We start from the raw sequence: 23,163 nt of genomic DNA on the forward strand, positions 1-23,163 counted from the left end.
AGGTGATATCTAATGTTTTGCTCATTTTCTTAAATAACTGAATTAAAGCTTTAAAAAAATTTCCTACCCTTCGAAATTCTAAACTTACTTGCCAAAAAGCAAAAAGTACAATGCATACACATAAAAGAGGTATATATTCAATATCAGCTTAAAAATAATTTGGATATAAATTTAAATTAAAAATTAAAATACTATCTGTTATAAATGAATGAAACAATAATGCTTTTTAAAAACTACTACCCTTATCATGACCAGTTACTACTTCCTCCTGAAAACAGTGAACCATGTTCTTCTACATATATCCTTTCAGTTCCTACCTTGAGAACTTTGCCTACCCTTCGTCTAAATACCTAAAATATACCTTGCCTCCATCCTTACAATCTTGGCTCAAATGCTACTTCCTGCCAAGTCTTCCTTAAATTTCTCAGCTAGAATCCCCTACATCCATGCAAACACCATAAACTCTGTAAGAGGAGGAACCACAGTTCACCATCTCTAGGGCTCATACACTGTAGGCGATCAACAAATATTTATACAATGACTGTATTAGTCACTTTTGTAGCACTTATTTCTCTGTGAATAGTCAATTAACTGTTTTCTATTTGGAAATTTGGAGAAAAATTTAAAATGGCTTAATAGATTTAAATAACTAAAAATTTTAAATGGCTTTAAACAGAAATTAATGGTGCTTTTTACTCATTGTCAATTAAAAACTCATAGCTAAATGTAGGTGTACCTATACTTATTTTAAACTCAGGATCATAAATCAGTATTAAAATTTTCCTCCATATTTTCATAAACAGTTAAGTAGCACATGTATCTTATTAAAGCAACAATAAGATTTGTAAGTCATTCAGTCAATAACTTTATAAAAATCAACTGAACACAAATGTATCTACCAGGATGTTTATCACAGCATCATTTATAACAATCATCACAAAAAAATAAAGGAAACTACCTAAATGACCACAAATAAAGGGTAAACACATTATAGTGTCTGGCGTGGTGCTACATTAAAAAAAATGTGCTCTTCAGGAATATTTAATTTCATAGATAAAGTAGTATAAAAATGTTAGGTGAAAAAAGCAGGTCACAAAACAGGGCATATTTATACAACTCTTAAATACAACAAAAACAGAACATATATGAAAAAAAAATGTAGACTGAAAGAAAGCCAAATGGTTTTGATTATTTCTAGATGGTGGTTTTCTAAACCTTTGTACAATAAACACGTATCACTTTTGTAATCAGATAAATGTATTTCAAGTACACATTTGCAGTTCTTAGCATGCATTACAAATGAGATGTCCATTAACCTCACTGTTCACTTTTCAAAGCAATTACTAAGAAGCCTTGGAACGGTATCATATCAAATAAATTTGGGTTTCTTTTTTTCATGTTATCACCTAGGACCTTCACAGATAGATGAGTTCTATGTTTTAAGAAAACACGAACAAAATACACTCATGGGGCATTACAACAAATTTTCAAAAGTTGTTTTTCTTTTTAATGACTCCTGTTACTTTATGACACCTGAATATAACTCCAGTAAAGGACAAAAATTAAAGATTTAACTAAGTAAATCACCCATGCTGTAAGAGCTCTTATCAGACAAAAACATGAGTTGTTAAAAGTCCCAAAAAGGAGACTTAATAGCAGGTACGATAATTAAAATGAGAAGAAACTAAACTGGAAATGGAGCCAACAAAAATAACTATGTTTTTTTTCTTTTCAAAATTTGATTTTAAAAAAAGTCAATGTTCTCAACTAATCCCCATCACAAGCTTTAGAAAGCAAATCAACCTAGAGCCAAAATAATTGGGGCTAACTGGAAGCTGAGACAGGAGAAAGGAAGTATAAAAACCAGCCTTGGTGGATGACGTAACTAGAAGAAAACTATTTTTATAGGTTTTTCTGCTTAATCAAACGGGAGGGGCCTCAAGTCCTTCCTGACCCAGTTGAATTTACCGGATAATGTAAGTTCTTCCCGTTGATCAGTCCAGTCTGAAACAAATGTAGCTTCCACATGCAATTATTGGGAAGAAAAAATTAAACAAGATCAAGGATCTGCCCAAGGAATTAGTGATGATTAATGCTGCTTAAATTTGGTTGAAGATAATAAGAATGGAAGCATTTTCTTTTACTTTGGCAGCACAGTATTTTTAAAAATACAGTATATTTTCCCATAAGACGCTAATACTGTGTAAAGATCAACTACCAATAGGTAAAACAAATTAATGACCATTCTGCGTGTTCTTTCAAGTCCTTTGACGTTTTTCCCACCATTACCTTTGGTGGTAGATACACAATTTTATGTACTGATTTCATTAATCTTTTGCTGATAATAAAAGCTATTCATTTATTACAGAAATTAATAGAAAAGGGCTTCACTAAAATAAAAAATCACCTGTAATCCTCCTGTTGGGCGATAAACACTTAAGATTTCTTTTCCGTGTATGTTTTCTCTTACTTAGTTGAGAATCAGACTTTATATACCGGTTCTGAAGCATGATAAACCTGGAGCATGCAAAGGTCTTCTTTTTATGTGAAGACCACATAAAAAGGAGTCTGATGTCTCTCCAAGGATGGCTGATTAGCCTCTCCTGATGAGGAAATGCCCGTTAAGGCTCATTAAGTATCATTCTCATCGTACCGTATGTACAGCCTCAGCGCATGCACCTTGCAGGATGCCGTAACTGGAAGGATCTACACAGTGCAGCCCAGTAAGGCCTGGAGGAGCCACGGGCACCAACTCCCTATTACACCACATTACTATGCTGGGACGTCTGGGTGTTTACAAGATGCTGAGAGTCTACAATAAAAACGTTCTTCTATCCCCATCCCCATTCTTAAAGTTTGGCAAAGTCTCATGTAACATTCTTGAATATTGTGTTGTGTGATGTGTCTCAAGAGAATTGCTGTTTATCACAGATCCAAAGAACTACCCTTGTATACTGTCAGAGTACCCAAACACATCCTTTTCACACAAAAGAAGATTAAGATAGGCGTAGATGATTCACACAAAGGCAGCCAAGAAACCTAGAAAACAAGGCATACTTGTTCTTATTAAAACATTAAAACAAAATTAACAGGAACTTAATATCTTTAATTTCTCATCTGACCATACCTGAATAGATTCCCGGTCTATAGGAATCTAGGAATAGGTTCCTAAGTTACTACTTACCTGTTTGGAAAGTCTTGATTACAAAATGAAATAGAACAGCATTTAAGGAAGGACTTCTCTAACTTCTCATTCTTCTTTTGGATTAAGCTATTCACCTGACTTTGCCCTCATAATTCGACAGTAATTTATCTTGCCTTTGCCGGCCAGAGGTGAGCAAAAAACTGCAATGTCCACAGTGGCCCTATTACAACATGAAGAGTAGTCATTCAAACGGAAAGGAGTTGAAAGCTTTACAAAGAAAATATTCTCCTTAAGTAATAATGATGATGTGCTTGAATCCTACATGAGATAATTAATAAAATGTTCATATGATTAAGATAGATCTTGTACTCTGGCCCCACAGGTACTAACAAAAGCAAAGGGTGAAATGAGAAAGCCAACTCTCTCTCAAGGGAAATCTTCCACTCCATGGGAAGAAAGTGGCAAAAGAACCTGATACACATTCCCCATCCAGACAAGAAATGCAAGATACTCTAGAGCAACTATGTCCAAGGCAAACATACCATTTAGAGAAAATAACCCAGTGTAATGCTGGATCCTTCATCTGATAGAGAGGTTAGGAAGGTTGCATGCCAGACATAATGGACATTTTTCTCTCTTCAAATTTTGCTTTGAATTTTAATATGCTTAATGTTTAGGACAACCTTATTTTGTTTTCTAGGTCAGTAAAAATAATCTCTTTTGTCTAAAAGATATATTTGGATGCAGTTCAGAGATTTCAGAGAGTACTTATGTTAATACTGAACGGTAATCCTTTGTTCAAGCAGTAAGTAATATGAAAGAATGTAACCTTTTACCTCTATAAGGTAGAAAATATTATCATGTCAAGATTTATCCTGTGCCAGGGGTCATGGTGGTCTCCTTTATCAACACAACATATGCTGCGATTATTTTAAAAAGTGTTATTTATTGCCTCTAATTCACAGCCTTTCCTCTATGGTTCAATTTTGAAATCAGGTGAGTATTTGCTCTAATACAAATTTTTTAATATACTCTAAGGAACACTGGACTAAGAATCAAAAGACCTGGAGTGAAGTCTCATACAGTGCTATGTATGAGAAAGTTAGGTTTCATTTCATTGATGTCATTAGAAATGTACTGTTGCCAGGCACAGTGGCTCACACCTGTAATCCTAGCACTCTGGGAGGCTTAGGTGGGAGGATCACTTGAGTCCAGGAGTTTGAGACCAGCTTGAGCAAGAGTGAGACCCTGTCTCTACAAAAAAATAGAAAAATTAACTGGGTTGGCAGTACGTGCCTATAGTCTCAGCTTCTTGGAGGGCTGGGACAGGAGGATTGCTTAAGCCCAGGAGGTTGAGGCTGCAATAATCTATGATGACGCCGCTGTACTCTAGCCCAGGTGACAGAGAAACATTCAGTCTCAAAAAGAATCAAAAGATCTTAAGCTCTGGTGCTTACTGTACCACTCACTAGCTGGGTGAGTTACTACAAGAGATCCAACCTCTCTGATTCTCTCTCTCTCTCTCTCTCTCTATGATATATACATAATATGTTTATATATATATATATATATGTATATATATTATAGAGAGAGAGAGAGCCTGTGAAGTGAGACTAATAGAACCAACACTGTCCCCCTCACAGAGGAAGTATTTCAATGCATGCCCTATGCAATTACTAAGGGCTTAATATCACTCTGGTAAGAGATTAAGAAATCAAGGAGAAAAGGAAGACAAGGAATGGAGGAAAGAAGGAAGAAACAAAAAGAGAAGGGAAAAGGAAAGTCAGAAAGTAGGACAATCAATGTTTAAAATTATTGGGACCAGGCTGTATTAGTGCAAATAACATGTGCCTCAGTTATATTTAATACATCCATGTTTTTCAATTCCATTTCCTGAAATACAAGACACACCGTGCATATTCACTGAGGCTATTTTATACACTTTGTATAATGCTTCTGGTTTGAGACTTTCAGAAAATTTACCGCTACCTAAGAATCAAGCAGTATCCATATTACTTTAATTCTAATCTAAGCTCAATAGCAAAGTAGGAGACAATGTATGCTCCACTTGTCATATTATGGTCTAATTTCAAGACCATTGGACAAAGAGCAGAGATTCATAAAATGAGAAAGCATGATAAATGATTCAAACAGGCCAATACCTATTGGAAATATCTAATGATTATCTAGTCCCATTAGTAGTCAAGAAGAGTTCGTGTCAACATGCTCATTTCACATCAGATACTAAACCAGAACTAGGAAATTTGCTTAACATGTCACAAACTCCCTGTCTTCTTGATTTATATACGTTCACATCAAAGGAGCCCAGAATCTGTTGCCAAGATGAAAGAGAAACCTGGGGATTGGTGATGGCAGAGCCCTGGCAGGAATCAACTGCTTCCCAGAGAAAGAATTACTTTATGGGCTTCTCTCCATTTCTCCTTTTGAAACTCCCCCCCCACCCTGTGCCTCAGGGCTCTGTAAGTATTTGTCAGTGGAATGATACATTTTGAAGTGGTTCTCTTTCCTTAGTGGTTAAAAATACAAGGTGAGGATACATTTTTAACTTTACTATCAAACAAGTATTTGCTAGATGAGATTAATTATTTAAAATCACATTACTTAGGCTGTAGTTCCCTAAACGGGGCATAATGCAGTTGGATCACAATAAAACAATTATTAACAGTCTCTGTGTAATCATATTATCACGAAACCTTTGGATTTGTCTTAAGATCTAAGGACCTTTTTTATATCTTTTTATGCCTTGCTGCAGTGTTTGTTCACTTGGAGTTTCAATTCATTTTTGCCGCAAGAGAAGAGCTTTTCAGAGATGGGTAGGTTCAGGGAACAGGGGCAGAGGAAGTGGTTGGCAGAAGACACAATCAATTTTGGGTCAAAGGATATCCACCACAACTACTGGCAGTAGGTAGTAAATTACAGTCTTAATGTGGATTTTATCTTTTATTCCATTCTAATACAAACAATTCTAAATAGAATTACGAAGCAGAAAGATCTACGTAAAATGATAATTCAAACATAAGTTTCTTCCTTAAAGATGACACAGTTTTGAGTGTTGTATCAGGCATGATACGCAATAATGCCGTGCAAACACCTACCACCTGTTCTCAGTGAGCTTACATTCTAATGAAAATGTATTTCATAGAACAGGCACCTGAGAACCAAAAGAAAGAAGTCACTAACAAGGTCTGGCCCACCTAATTAACTGATTCATGATCTACTTCCTAACTTATACTAAACTGCATGGTCTCTGTGCTTGTTTCTTGGGGTACTAAGTTAATTTGAAATAGACAGTTCCTAGAGACAAATGACCTCTATACATTTTCTTGAAGTAGGAGTTCTGTATCTAGTATTTCAGTGCTATTAATACTTATTTTCATCTTATTAAAGCTTCACTTCTTGACCAGTCAGACAGAAAGGGGCTAGAGGCCTTGGTAAAGCACTAGGAACAAGGAATAAAGAGGAATGAGGAAACTCCTGAATTATCAAATGTTTAAGAATCTGGTTTTCCACACCTTCTTCATCAATTACATTGCGAGTAGTAAATCCACCAGATGAAATCTCCATTCTAATGTCCAGCGTTTTCTATTTATATCTCAAATTATGCACATGAATGAACAGTAATCAGTATGCTCTTATGACATTCGTTTTTTAACAAATATTATACAGATCTCCAAAATCTTCAGTAATTATCCTTATTTTCTAAGTTTGCTCTTGGGACTTTCTTTTAAAAAGTCCCTTTAACCTTTACAAGAAGTCACTGGAATGTGTATCAGTATGTGCCCACTGTTTCCATCTACAGATCTCTGTGTCCTTATTTACCATCTTCTTACTGATGAATAAACTTGAGAAAAACATCGAGATGCAAGCTATCAGTCCAAAAACTGTTGATTTCCGCAATGCCTGGTCACATAAAAATATCAACTAGCAACAGGCTAACAACCAAGTCAGATGAAAGACAAAGTATGACAGTGCTTCCAGAGGGAAAAATTATGATACCACACAAATCTACTCAATTTTAAAGACAAAAAGTTAAAGTAAATTTGAGGTTGGAGAGAGACACACACATTAAACCTTAGGGATCAAACTGTTTCCTCTAGTTTGATGTAAACAGGAAAAAAAAAAAAAAATTCTCAACTCCCCTTCACCAACTACCACCAAACAGGAAGAGTAGTTTGTTCGTTGCTATAAGAGAGTTTTGTAAGAAATCAGCAAAATGCTGAAGTCTCATACAGATTCTTTCTCCTATGAAGTCTACGTGAAGAAACACACAGGCTCTGATTCTACAAGTCTAGACAATTAGTGTACATGAGAATCATGTATGGAATGTGGGAAAATAAGGATTCCTGGGCTCCCCCACCAGGCATGTTTCATTCAGCAGTCCTGGGACTGACCCAGGAATTTGTACTTTCAATAAACAACCTGGGTAAATTCAATCTGAAGCAAGGAACTTAAAAATACTGCTCCTGCACTGTCAGAGCACAGAATGCTACTGTAGGAGTCCAAAACACATAGTACAACACGGAGTGGCGACATGCTGCAGGGCAAGTCTGTGCCTGGGACCTAGTAAGAGCATCCACCTTTTCATCCCCAAAGACTAGGCCACCGATCAACGCTGGCTCCCCAGCTGCTGGCTCACCTAAGCAGCGGTAGGGAATGACAATGTGGGCGTGGGTCTTGCACTGCTTGCGGCCCCCGCTTGCACCAGTTCTGGATAGTCACTGGTTGGTTGGCTTCCACCACATTGGTGATCTGCAGTTCAGGGTAGACCTGGGAGAGCACACAAAAGAGGTAAATTGTTACTTGAGGCAGAGGTGGGAATGCACAAGCACCTGATGAACCTCCGCCATTATTACAAGGTATTACTATTCCCTAAAAAGATAAAAGTGACAAGCATCTAGTCATTCCATTGAAAACATCAAGCATTGTGACATGTATTTTATTGCATGCATTCATACTTAAAATACCACTTTTCAAGGGGAGACAAAATGAAAACAAGAAGGGAAAAGGGAAGTCTAATAAGCATGGGGTTGTTTTCAATGCAAAATAAACCAGTGTGGGGATGGTGATGTCCTAAATAAATGTTATAGTAGATATGCCTCGGAATATTATCTTTACTTAAATTCAACCTCCCCCCTACGTCTCGCTGATTAGACAAACATTTTACATCCAGGATATGAAACACAGCAAGCTTTCTATATAAAAATCCTTCTCTTTATTCCAAATAATTTATATGAGAATAATTTATCAAAAAATTTCAAGGGTGTCATTTACTAATTTCTTTCATTTTTTATTTATATTTTATTTTTTGTTTTTTTAGATATGGGGTCTCACCACATTGCCCAGGCTGGAGTGTAGTGGCTATTCATGGGCATGATCATAACGCTCTATAACCTCAAACTCCTGGACTCAAGCAGTCCTCCTGCCTTAGTCTCCCTAGTAGCTGGGGCTACAGGTCACACCACTACAGCTGGCTTGAGGATGTCATTTACATAAAGAACTGCATTCATGAATTCTCTTCCCTCGATAACTAACTACAGCCCTTTGCTTTTATTACTGTTCTGAGTAAATCATGGTGTTTACTGAGCACTTGAAATGTGAAACTTGATCAATTAAAATATATTTGTGAAATATCACACCACTTCTATCTATCTATTTATTTATTTATTTAGAGACAGAGTCTCACTCTATTGCCCAGGCTAGATTTGCCGTGGTGTCAGCCTAGCTCACAGCAACCTCAGACTCCTGGGCTTAAGCAATCCTTCTGCCTCAGCCTCCAGAGTAGCTGAGACTACAGGCGTGCTCCACCATGCCCGGCTAATTTTGTTCTATATTTTTAGCTGTCCAAATCATTTCTTTCTATTTTTCGTAGAAATGGGGTCTCGCTCTTGCTCAGGCTGGTCTGAACTCCTGACCTCAAGCGATCCTCCTGCCTCAGCCTCCCAGAGTGCTAGGATTACAGGCGTGAGCCACCGTGCCCAGCCCACTTCTATTTATTAATGAGTAGAGATTTAAAAGAAAACTAGAAACACAGAAATCTATTTCTAAAATGGGCTTTCCCTTGCATAAATCTTGCATTTTATTAATAGAGTTGCTGTTTTATCAGAAAAATAACAATGGAAAGAACGAACTGGGGGCACAAGCAAGGGAATGGTTATAACGGGCCATAAAATCTAAAGTGAGTACATGAGGGAGCTGCACACAGTTAAAGGGGGTGGATCAATGGAGTGTGAATCCCGGTGTGGGCTAGAGTGTTTTTGGCATAGAGGCCCCCAGAGAAAGCGAGGTGGTAAGAAGTAGCACATGGATAGTCAGAGAATTAAAATTAAGATTTTGGAGGAGCTGTGGTTATTGGTCATTGCTAGGAGTGTCACACGACCACTGGAGGGAACAGGTGACACAGAATGAGGAAGGCACGGTCACTGGAGGGAGGAGAATCTGGGAACTGAGAAACTGTAATACCGGGAAGATCACTGAGGTAGACAGTAAAATCACTGAAGAATCAGGAAGGGAGCAGTTGTATTGGACGACAGGAAGTCAGGAGCTGAAATCTTCAAAGCTTGGGGGTGACTGTCACTGCGGGGGAAAGAGGTCTAGAGACGACACCAATGGGCAGAGGAGGGTGGTGATCCAGTTTGAGAGCAGGAACTTCACGGCTGGCGCTGGGAGGGGGTATTTTAGGGAGGAGAGGGGAAGAGGGTTTTGGAAGTGAAAATGAGGAGGAAGGAGGACATCCCCACCTCGAGGCACAACACTATGAGGACTGAGAGAAAAGCACTTCCACCTGAGAAGGCTACAGGGGACACAGTGCCTTCCTTTGGGGGAGAATCAGGTTTCTGAGCAAGAAGAAAGTATGCACAGTATTACAGGATATAGGGAATTTTGATTATGATTGTCAGTGGCATTGAGAAGGCTCCGTGTGATCCTGTCTTTACTTAAAATGTTGATATTTTTATCACAGATTTTTTTACATTTATTTTGATTTTCTAAAATATTGCATTAAAGTACTTTTTATCTCAATGCCTGAGTGCCTCACTCACCTCACCTCAGTCATGGCCCCAAGAAAAATCAGTTAAAAAGTAAGGCACCGAGAAGAGATAAATATGGGGTACATCCAGAGAATGGATTCAATGCTAAAAAGATACGGGCTATTATTAAGCCATGAAAAGACATAGAGGCACTTAAATGTACATTGGTAAGTAAAAGAAGCCAATCTGAAAAGGCTCCATACTGTATGATTCCCACCATAGGGCATTCTGGAAAAGGCAAATCTATAGAGCCAGTACAAAGATCAGTAGGTGCCAGGGGTTCGGGGGGTGGGGGGTAGTGATGAATGGGCTGAGCACAGCGGATTTGGGGGGCAGCGTAACTATTCTGCATGATAACTATAGTGGTAGATACATGTCATACATTTGTCCAAACCCAAAGAATGTGTAACACCAAGAGCGAACCCAACATGTGGACTTTGGGTGATTATGATGTGTCGATGTAGGTTCATCAATTGTAATAAATGTTCCACTCTGGTGGAGGATGTTGACAATGGGGTGGGGGAGGAGTATATGGGAAATCTCTGTACCCTTCCTCTCACTTTTGCCGTGTACCTAAAACTACTCTAAAGCATGAAGTCTATTTACAAATAAAAATTAAAAAGTAAAACATCAATCAGTATAGCAGTGTGGGATAAATTTGATGGTGGAGGTATATGCTAGGAGAACACACATAAAAAACGGTCTCTAAATCAGAATCCTCGGGTGAGCGTGGAGAAAGTTATCCTTGAAAACACTACCAGTAACCTAGCTCCAACCAAAGGGAGATAGCTACTTTGCCTTTATTTCATTTTGTTTTTAACAGTAGCTTAACACCTCAACACATGCATTTCAGGTCACAGAAAATGCTCTACCTAAAAATGCCACTAAAAATTTATTATTCCCACAGCTTTTTTTCTATATAATGAAAAGTGAAGTGGCTTTTTGTACTGGAATATAATTTTCTCGCCACCGTTACTTGTTTTTTATATCACAAAAGTACAGCACTCATGAATCATAAACTCCATGACACTAGAGAGTTTGCTCCAAGGGACATGACTTTATGTGCAGTAAAGTGTGAGTTACTGCATTTTTGTAAACGGGTTCTAGCTGCCACTTCTCAGAAATATTACCCTGCTGAGAATGTCCTCAGGAGTTGTCAGTTTTCTATAAACCGTGTGAGGAGACACATTCACATCACGGTTCCTTCTTTTCAATTTGAAACCAACACATTGTTTGCAGGATACAAACTGATTAGTAGGAGAAAAGGAACTCTTACATGTTGGTTGCACACCTTCTTCAGATTCCTATGGTAATACCTGGCACAACAGAGCAGTAACTTATTAGCTTGACAATTTTCAAGCAGGTAGAATTGCAAATTGACATATTAAAATCCGTGAAGATAGGGCTTCTCTCTAACAGTTACTAGAGCTTCATACAGTGATCAGTCAAACACAGAATTTACTTCCAGTTCCCACCATGAAATCTAGGGCATACTTTACATGTTATTTCCTATGCTTCATTTTCACCCTCAATAACACCGATAATGACAGGTGTTAATATGCAGATGGATGTGGAGATTATAAAATCTGAACCACATAGAGCCCATGCATATTTTGCCTACTGCCCCCTTAAAATGGAAGCAGTCACTTCAACCTGACTCAGTTACTTTTACTCAGAGATAAGGAGTTATACATTTGGATTTACCCAAGATAATATAATCTTGCTGTTCTAAAATCAGGAGGTGTATTTAAAGGGAAAGGAATAGCAACAATCAAGGTGACACAATTTCTTCTGAAGCACTGCAAGGCCCTTTAGCCACACACACAACTCACTCCCAACTCGGAAAGCAAACAGCAAAGCAAAATGAAACAAACATTAAAATTCTGACAATTCCCAATGTTATGCCTAGATTTTTATTAAATAACTCCAGTATATATCCACATTGGCATTTTTAGGTTGAAAAAAGAGTTTAGTTCATCACTTTAGTTAAGAATAAAAATTAAAATAGACACACAAGTGTCATGGCGGCTAGATAAGTTCCTGACTTTTCACCATAATTACAGTAGTTACCCTCTTATCCACAGTTTTGCTTTCCACAGTTTCAGTTACCTGCAGTCAACTGTGGCCTAAAAATATTATATGGAAAGCTCCAGAAGTAAACAATTCATAAGTTTTAAATCATGTGCCACTCTGCGTAGCGTGATAAAATCTCCTGCCATACTGGCACCATCCCACCCAGGACACGAATTATCCTTTTATCCACACTGTATAGTGTGGAGTACTGTTAGTTACTTAGTCTCAGTTATCAGGTAGACTTGTATCACAGTGTTTATGTTCAAGTCACCTTTATTTTACTTAATAAGGGCTCCAAGGCACAATAATAGTGATGATGACATATTGTTACAATTGCTCTATCTTATTAATAGTTGTTGTTAATCCTTTGCTGTGCCTAATTTATAAATTTATCATAGGTATGGATGTATAGGAGAAAACATAGTATATATAGGGCTTGATACTATCCATGGTTTCAGGCATCCACTAGGGCTGCAGTCCCCAACCCCCTGGCCAGTGGCAGGTAACGTGGCCTGTTAGGAATCAGGCTGCACAGCAGGAGGTGGGGGAGCCAGCTAAACTTCATCTGTATTTACAGCCACTCCTCACATCACCGCATAAGCTCTGCCTCCTGTCAGATCAGTTGCAGCATTAGATCCTCATAGGAGTGCAAATCCTACTGTGAAGTGTGCATGCAAAGGATCTAGATGCTCCTTATTAGAATCTAATGCCTGATGATCTGAAGTGGAGCTGAGGCAGTAGTGCTAGTACTGGGGAGCAGCTGCAAATACAGATTATCATTAGCAGAGAGGTCTGACTGCACAATAAATAGGCTTGAATCATCCCGAAACCATCCTCCCCTCCCCCCCCCCCCCCCCCCCCCCCCCCCCCCCGCCATGGAAAAACTGTCTTCCATGAAACCAGTCCCTGGTGCCAAAAAGGTTGGGGACAGCTACACTCTATTACTGCAATTACAAGCATCAGCTCAATGTTTAACATTTTCTTTGCAGCATCTCAAATCTTAATATACAATATAAAGACGTGAGTTCCTTAAGCTATTTAATTTGCATGCGTTTTCTAACACATACATGTATTGCTAACACAACAAGCAGTGCTAATAATTTGCTAACACAACAAACGTTAGCAAATCCCAACTCTCATGCCCCTCTTCTTTTCTAAAATAATTCTTATGTGAAACTCAATTATGAGTATTTTCTTGATTATTAAAAAAAAGGACTTGAGATAACTACAGCTATATTAATATATGCTTAAAATAAAGCAGAAGCAATTACCAGCCTGTGTCAACTACTAGAAAAATAATGTATCCTCAATTCCTACATATCTTCCTAAATTACAGCTACGAAGAGCACTTGCTGTATAACTGCATTCTGTGTTCCAAACACACTCTGCCTAAGATCCCTTAGACCATACTTCAAATGCCCAAGCCCATTAGGGTCCCCCGCATGGACAAACCTCCCCCGCTCACAGTGTAATATAATGCCAAGCCTTCTTAGGGAGGCTTTATGGTATTTATCACAGTGTGCCTCACATTTGCATTAAGTACATATCTGCACTGCCTGCCCAGTGAAAAGGCCCTTTCCTGAAGGGCAGGAAACGCAATTTGGCTCTCGGTAGCCTCCCTATGGTGCCCCACATGCATCATCTTTGGTTTTAAGGCTATCAGGAGGCTGCCAGCCCCCCACCCGTCTTTGTGGGGCTTTCCAAGCCTCAGCCCTCTGAAGGAGGACTCTTTAGTGACCGTATTTCAACCCCGCAGCTCCATCCCTATAGCTGATGACAGCCAGCCAGTGGAAAGCAGACTGTCAATCGCACTCTCTCCCTCAAGAGAACACACACAGGCTCCTGCTAGGTGAGGGTGCTTGACTGGAAGTGAGGATAAGTCAGAGCCAGAGGTGGAGCACGACAGAACCTACTGGCCAACGTGAACTAGGCGCCCGAAGAAGCATCCGGTCTGGGGAGGAAAGTAGAGAAACGTGCAGAGAGAGAAGCAAAGATGAGAGACAGACCAACGAGGTAGGATCCAACAGGGGCTGCCTGGTGACCTTTAGCTCCTGTGAGTCACGGCTTGTGCATTTGGATTCTGTCCCCTTCAGGAAGCCCCATTTCTAAACACAAGCTACTTCAGTGGCGTTATGTTCCTTCCAACTGAACAACACCCAAGTAAAAGGCCGGGCTCAAATGCTGGTTCACTGACACCCCCTGCATGAGCCCTTCGATCTCTGTCGGAGCCCAGACAACGCCCTTCCAGTTCCTCTTCCACTTCCTCTCATCACTTTATCTGATGGCTGAGCACTTCCTACTGCCATTCCATCCATGAGCCATCTTGCCCTATGAGAGTTCACACTCCCTGAAGGCAAGGGCAATATAATTCATTTTATATTGAATTATATAATTATTACAGTCACCAACCCTGTGATTGCACAGTAAGTGTCTGATTAATAGTTAACGAGTATTTCTGGCTAAGGTCAGAATCCACTCATTTAGGGAAATTCAGTATAGATTAAGCTTCCATTGGATATTTTAAGTGTATCTTTTAAATAAGATAGTCCAAGTAGTTATCAGATTATGAGTGTTTGAGGAAAATGAGCATCTCAGTGACTTTCAATATTGTTCTTCCAAGTATACGTGGCAACTCATACAAATAATACAGCATCTTTTATAAGAAGCAAGTAGATTAATATGAATAAACACACAGCCGAGAAAAACGCTCAGGAAGAAATTAAAAGCCAGGCTCTCACTTAGGCTTAAAGGGCCATTGAGCTGGTCCACAGACTTGGACAGCAGCCTACCTATCTGGCCAAAGAACCATGTTTTATCTCTAAAGGCTAATGTGTCAGTACACAAAATACGTTTTTTTTAAGAGAGGTGAAGAAATTTCAAATAGTAACAGCCAGGAAAGAGGTAGAGTAGAAACAATCTTAGATCCATATTAAAAAGTTATCATTGGTAGCCTAAGTGGTTTTGTCCACTGCAGAAATACCTTAAAACTTGGTCACCACTAGAACAATTTTGCTCTAAATTTAAAAAACTATCATCTTCCTTTTCTCTCTCTGTCTCTCCAAGTTGGAAATACACTGATCTTAGACAAGATGACATGCAAGTTGCTAAATACGCAAAGTAAGGAAAGACATTGATGATATTTAAGAAAGCCAAAAATATGTAGTTATATACACACAGAAATATAAAAATGTGTCTTTAAGACACATGTTGTCAGAGTCCTACAGAAACTCTTCTCTGTGCCCAACATTAGAGGAAATGGGGGAACTCAGAAGTCCCTTTTGCAAACCGGCCATCTAGGACAAGTGATTAATACTAAAAGTCCTATTTATATACAGTTAATTCCCAATGTCCAAGAGTATTTCAAGAATATACAATCAAATGTGGCTAATAAAAGGTTAAAACAATGTTAATGGACATAGTAAATAGAAATTAGAAACTGCTACTAATTCTGAAAATAATTTGCCTACTTTTCTTTTTGGTCATTCGATTTTTAACATCATCTTTAACCAAATTCTCAAAGACATTTCTTTCTTTTTATTTTTTTATTTGTAATTATTATGGATGCATAATAGTTGCATATATTTGTAGGATATATGTGGTATTTGGATACAGGCATACAATGTGAATTAATCAAATCAGGGTAATTAGGGTACCATCACAGGCATTTAACATTTCTTTGTTGGAAACATTCCAGTTCCACTGTTTTAAAGTATATCCTAACTTATTGTTTATTATAGTCACTTTGTTGTGTTATCAGATATTATTCATCTATGTAACTGTATTTCAAAGACATTTATTTTTTTTAAATTCTAGGAATTACATGATACTGATAAAATGATGATGTTTTAAATATGTAAGTCAAAAATCAATGAGTAACATGTGATGCTTTAGCACACCTTAATTGATAGGTCAGTAAAAGGAATGAGCAACAAATCTGTATAGTGTCTTGCCAGAATTGACAGAGACCCTGAATGGCTAAGATAAAAAACTTGTATTCCAGACTTACCCAGGAGCAAGAGTTACTAGATTTGATAATTTCTGAGGCTGAGTGATAGGTACATGGGGAGTTATTTTACTATTCTTTCTGATTTTATATATGCTTGAAATTTTATATTTAAAGGAAGAAAAAGTTAAGAAAAAATCTAGTCCAGAGGAGACAAACAGTTTTCTAAATTTACATTGCATGTGAAAAAGCAAAACCCAACATACAAATTGTATCTGCTTGACTGCAGCTGGTATATATGAATATATGCATAAAACAAAGAAAGCTCTATAAAATATGTTTCAGGAGTAGCCTAATCATGGATATTTTTACCTTCTGAAAGCTTTTATGTACCAATTCCTTTTTAAAAGAACATATCCAAGAGAAAAACAAGAAAAATACATAATAAATGAGGGTTTACTAAGTGCTAGACATCACTGCAAATGGTTTATGTATAGCATGTCACAGAATCCTCTATGAGTTAGTAATTGCTCCATTTTACAGAAGACGAAACTAGAAGTAAAAGAGGTGTCATTTCCAAGCACTCAAAGAGTATAGTAATTAATTCTAAGTTTTAAACTACTGAAATTTGAATGTATAAACCAAGTATGTTCTAGACAGTGTATTTCTGTTTCTAGATTTAAATGACATACTTTAAAGTTTTCCAGAATACAAAGAAAGTCACATCTTAAACTGTTCTCAATATAAATTCTGTTAATAATGGGGGATACTGAAAACAGAATATGTAATTTAATTGAGAAAGAGAACTGGAAACTGAAAACCTTCCCCGCGTGCATCTTAATGAGGTGCTGAGACACAATGCGCAGCTGATGAAACACTACTGCAATAATGGCAAGTATAAGCAGCGCTGCTTTTCACAATGATGGCCTTATGTAAAAGCAAAAGTGGTAAAATGCTGCAGGGTGCTAGCATATTCCCCAGTAATCTGGCCCAATTCCGCTACTGACAGTATATATAAATATATTGTTATATCCACACATTCATACCCAGAGTTGGCAAATACTGTCAATGAACCTTGTTCTATTAATAAGTCATTCTAATTCCAAAGTGCTAGATGTAAAAACCCAATTGGGCGTGTGGGGTGGAGGGGTGAGGGCAAGCAATCCTTGTATTTATACAGACTACAGACCATTAATGTGTAAGTCATATACATACTCACATATAGGTAACCCAATATCTCTATTCAAAAATTGTTTCACTTAATATAAATTTTTGGATCTTTCAAATACCAGAACCACAATGTACATGTGCCTATGATTTCTCAGTCCATTTTAAGCCTACAAAGGTGGAGGGTACACATGCGAAGTAATAACGGCCAAGAACGTACCATGACTTCTAACACAGCGTACACAGTGTGCCCTCAGAATTGGTGACGTGGAAAAGATCACATCTGTTGTTTGCTTTTAATTTTAATTTCATATTACTGTAGAATGCAAACAGAAAGGTTGAGAAACAATTCTTGTCTGGGAATCCTAGGTTCAGTTATATATTATAAAGTAGAAAGTTGGGCAAAGGAAATAGTTTTGTTCAACTCATCGAACAGGCAGTTTTTGTTTTATTCAGGTACTGGTGTGCTTTGTTCACTGATCCTGTTAAGCTATAGACAAAACAACTGTTCATTTAGAGCCAGAAGGTTAAAGAAACAGAACAGATACTGTTAACTGTGGAAAAGAAAACACTTAGGAAATAAAAGAGCTTATACCTATAATCTAGTAAAAGAGATTATAAACAAAGCCAAATTCACCTGTCTAACTTTCCCAGCTGGAAATCTTTGCACCTGAGGCTTACTCTGCTCAAAGCTCCCTCCACACACCTGCTCCCTGTGGAAGTTACCAGAGCCAGCCACACCTTCCGGAAGGCTCTACCTTGTGGGAGGTGCTCTGCATATTAGCAATACAGGGCGGCAGGGCCTGTGCTTCAAGTTCTTTCCTTAGAAGAAGTACAGTGCTGGGACTTACACAATTTCTTGTTTAACTGACAATATTTACCTTTTACAACACATGCCTGTCCCTACCATAAGGCGAGGACATGGCCTAAGATTGAACAGGCAGCCTTCCTGGACTGCTCAGGTGTCAAAGAGCAATGATGCCCTTACCGTGGCACTATGGGCTGTTATGGGCTCACCTACAGAATGAGGGGGACAGGCAGGATGATCTTCCACATCCCTCTACGCAATATTTTGTGATTTTAAGCCCCTTCTCTCCTCAACCTAACCTACCCTTGGAAACAAGCTAATTTTTCTAAAAACATCTTGACCAGCAAATACTCATGCTAACCATCTCCCATAGCTCCCACTTATCTCCAGAATTAGGTCCCAAATCCCCAGATTTACACTTAAGACCCTTTACAGCTTCATTCCACCCTTTTGATTTTTCTAAATTCTCTTCCTTATGAGCTGAGAAGGGTATCCTGCCACTCAACAGCACCTGACACAAAATCCTCCACAGCACCCAGTAAATACTGACTACATCTGCCTGTATTAAACTTGGGAACCAACAGATTCTTGAAGGCTGGGCTCGGTGGCTCACGCATGTAATCCTAGCACTCTGACAGGCCAAGGCGGGAGGATCGCTTGAGGTCAGGAGTTCAAGATCAGCCTTAGCAAGAGTGAGACCTCCTCTCTACTAAAACCAGAACAATTAGCCGGCTGCGGTGGCATCCACCTGTCAGCTACTCAGGAGGCTGAGGCAGGAGGATCACTTGAGCCTAGGAATTTGAGGTTGCTGTGAGCTATGGTGATGCCACAGCACTGTAACTTGGCAACAGAACAAGACCTTGTCTCCAGAAAAAAAAGAAAAGAAATAGATTCTTGAGATGTAAAATTAAAGTATACTTCCTTTACTATTCTCGAATCCCAAAGCCTTCAGTTTAAATAAAAGAATGTCTTTTTAAAACTTTCTTTTCATTCCAAAGAAAGAGGACAATAAAATCTAACAATTCTAATTTTTGTTTCCAGGGTTTGGTATATTTTCAAGAGGAATATGATCCTAGTTTTGTTCTATTTATATTTATCAACCCCTCAGGCCAAAGTTTGGGTACTGTAACAGTTCATTAAGGCAAGTGGCCACTTTATGCTGTTAAATGATGAATAATTTATATAGTTATACTCAAGTTATTTCCATGATGCTATACTAGAGGTAAAAATTAAATTGGAAACAATTTGAATTTTTTCAAGTAGTATAGAAAAGAGGAAAGGCACTTTCTTCTATCAAAGAACCACAGAGGAAAATAACTGAGGCTCTACTGTGGTCTATTATCATACATACAAACTAACCTAAAACTTCGAACAACAAAAATAAACAAGAAACAGGACAATCCAGGGGTTTGGCTTGCTTAATGTTTTTAGGAGGCATACTTAGTGATCATTTGGGATATTACAACTGAGTATTCATACTAGGGACTTACCACTCTACTATTGAAAGTGTATCTTGGCTCTTGCATCTTAAATGGGTGAAAATAAACTGAGGGCAAATCTGGACTATGGGCCAACAGTTCCCCAACTCTTGCCTAAAAATCTCTTTAGCATTCTTATTAATGGAAAGAAAGGGTCTCTGCAAAAGGAAAGCACCGGTCCGACTTTAGGGGGGGCTGTCTTGGACGAAGAGCACCTGCTCCTAGGGCTCCAACCCACATGCCAACAACAGGAATCCACATGCATTTACTAAATGATGCCTAGGATGCTCTGGGTCAGAACTAAGTGTTGGATAAAATGCTTTGTGAGACATGATCTCTAGAAATGTTAATTCTCAGCAACACTTGGGGTCTGTTTTGCCTATAGGAGCTGTAATAGAGCGAATGGCCTGGAAAAAATGGCAAAAAATATTTTCTGTCTCTAAAACCTGCATCTCTGCTTCAGGCCAGTGGTTGGAAGGGGCAGGGTAAGTCTTTTGCTTATTTGTGCAACAGGAGATGGCCCAGCCTGACCCGGTAAAGGGAGATCCTGGGCAGAGGTCACGACATTGTCTTCAACGGAGATGGGATGATCAGAATTGTCAACTGTAATTGCCTGAAGCTGAGAACCCATCCTTTATTTCTGTGAATGTTCAGGAAATTTGGGATTTTGAGATAAGAAGGTCTACCATTTTTCCTCCTTTGCTGGCAAAGTAAATTCTCTTTTCTTCCTCCTTAAGCCAATTATCATTATTCTTCTTCAGCCTTGTGGACAGATGCTGAGTTTTTGGTAATAGAGCCACAGCAGGTCCTGTCTTAGCTTGGGATGCCATCATAAATTACCATACTCTGGGTGGCTTAAACAGCAGTGAAGCTGGAAGTCTGAGATCAAGGTGCCAGCATGGCTGGGTTCTGGTGAGGGCTCTCCTCCTGGGTGGTAGACACAGCCACCTTCTCACTGTGTTCTCATATGACCTATTCTTTGTGTGAGCAGGGAGAAAGAGAGCAAGCTCTTTGGTGTCTCTTCCTATAAGGGCACTAATCCCATCATGAGGGCCCCACCCTCGTGACCTCAGCTAACACTAATCAGCTCCCAACGTCGCATCACCAAATACCATCACACCGGGGGTTAGGGTCTCAACACGTGAATTTTGGGGGTTGAGAGGACACAAACATTCAGTGTATAACAGTCCTCAATAAATACCTGATGAATAAAAGAAAGAAAAATCTTAAATGGTGCTAATAAAAAAAATTTTTTTTAAATGCAAAAAAAGGCCAGTGCTTGAACGATGACTGGGCAGAAGCAAAACTATTACAATTAGGGAAGAGGAAGGAATATAAAGGCACCAGGAATTTGGAGGACTTAGGATAAAATGCATAGATTAAACAAATTCTCAACTTAAACCATAAATTTCAACCTATCTTCTCAATCAAACTTTATAAGGGCTTATAATCAGGAGCAAAGATAAAAGACTCAATTTTTACTTTTTCTTCCAAATCTTGCCCTTGACCAAGAGTAGGACCAAAGAAATCAGGGGTAAAAATGACACTATTAGTAATAATAGCAAAACAACTCAATAACAGCGAATACAAATTTAGAGGAACATGAAACTAGTCACAGACTAGGTAATTCATCATCAAAGTGCATATTATTATTTAACACATCATATGAAGCTAAGCACCAGTATTTACAATGCAAAGCAATCCTTTGGAAAAACAAATTTAACAAGTGAGTTAAAATGGTTAGCAAAAGGTCAGAACGAGGTCATAGTCATGAGTTCAGTTGGTTTCCTTGTGTTCTAGGACCACAGAGTGCTAACAGCTGTCTCTCTGACTCAGCGAGCTGTCTCTACAACATCTGGGTTTTGGTCATGAGAAATCAAGTGAGCACATTAAGAAAAAAAAAATCAATCCCTATTGGGAGGGGAAAAAAATCATTAAATGAGTAACCCTGTTAATGGTAACTAATAGTAATGGTTTCTGTGTATTTAAAAAAAGAAAAGGAATTGCCCAAGGACAGATGCCAGAATCCAGTGGATAAATATCTTCATGGTGCTGAACAAAATACCCATCAACCTGGAATTCTACACCTCATTAAGCTATTGTTCAGTAATTATTCTGTAAAGAACAACTTCTGGAAATAACTAAGATGAAAGTCATCCAACAAAAGAAGGAATCAAAGTAAATAAGACAGGGATTGAGACACTTTGGTGCAAGGACTGTCTGTAAACAATGAATCCGGTTAAAGGTAGAACCTATGATGGTGAGCATTATGGTAATATAAGAGATGGTAAGATTGTAACTTTGAAAATACAAAATATCAAGAGATATGTCTTTCTGAAGGAAAAAAAGAAAATAGAAAAAGAGCATAACTTAGAAAATCTGTGAGAGGGAGAGGTAGAAAAAATCATAAGTGTGTTATTTCCTTGTCATTCCTAGCAATGAATCAATCAATACTGTCTAAAATAAAAACATGAAGTTAAAAAAAGAGTAAGGCAAAATAAACATTTTCCAGCAACACACAAAAAAATTCTAACCGACCAACGAAAACTATTCATTATTTCTAATTATAAAAGAAAAATACCAGAATAGCCACAATGTGGACAGTGACAGGAAGACCCTAAAATATCAATAAAGAATATTCTAGATAGTTCAAGACGCACAATTTGATAGAAGATGTCAAGCATTGTTTAAAAGTTCCGAGTGAACATCTCTCCACACTGCCTCCCAATACTCCCCCCCTAAAAGCTAGTTAAAGTCATGATGCAAGATCAGTTCCCTCAGCTCCCTCTCTCCAACCCATGAAATTTCTCTCATCCATATCCACCAGGATGCAACACTGTGGTTGTTATTCTAATCCACCCATGCCATTCTTCATTCCTTCTCTGGTAACAGCTCCTTTCCCCACAACACATGGCCACGCCCAAGGTGGGCTATTCCAGGTACTGGGTACAAATAGATACAGTGTCTGGTCCAAGGGTGGGTGTGTGACCAAAAGAAGGGCGAAGCAGAAACCCTCCCTGGAATTACAATGCACATGGGCAGAACACTGGGACATTAAGCTGGGACTACACACTCCCAGAGCTACTGGCTGCCATCTTCCCTGTCCACTACAGGAAGTCCATCTTACCAGGAGAAAATGGGTGAACATAAAAAAAGAAGGGTAAGCAGAACACAAGGGAAACCCTAATAGAGAAATTCTAGGCAGCACTAAGTCACGGTTCCAGGACCCTGTTTCTGTGCATTTTTTTTAAATTGTGTAAGCCAGCGGTCCCCAACCTTTTTGTCAGCAGGGACCAGTTCCATGGAAGACAATTTTTCCATGGATGATGAGGGGATGGTTTAGGGATGATCCAAGCACATTATAGTTACTACATTTGCAGCTGCTCCCCAGCGCTGATCTGACAGGAGGCGGAACTCAAGCAGTGAATTGAGCAAAGGGGAGTGGCTATAAATACAGATGAAGCTTCCTTCACTTTCCCACGGTGGCTCACCTCCTGCTGTGC

General features: G+C 38.6%; 1 protein-coding gene across 1 annotated transcript in view; it reads right to left on the minus strand.

The window, feature by feature from the left end:
• Positions 1-23,163, minus strand: part of LOC123630660 (amyloid beta precursor protein) — a 245,622-nt gene that overhangs the window by 164,092 nt on the left and 58,367 nt on the right. The window contains 2 exon segments of the mRNA XM_045540498.1: positions 7,803-7,857; positions 7,859-7,933. Of these exon segments, the coding sequence (XP_045396454.1) occupies positions 7,803-7,857; positions 7,859-7,933 (130 nt within the window).

This window comes from Lemur catta, chromosome 1 (assembly GCF_020740605.2).
Source record: "Lemur catta isolate mLemCat1 chromosome 1, mLemCat1.pri, whole genome shotgun sequence".
Classification (NCBI taxonomy): Eukaryota; Metazoa; Chordata; class Mammalia; order Primates; family Lemuridae; genus Lemur; species Lemur catta.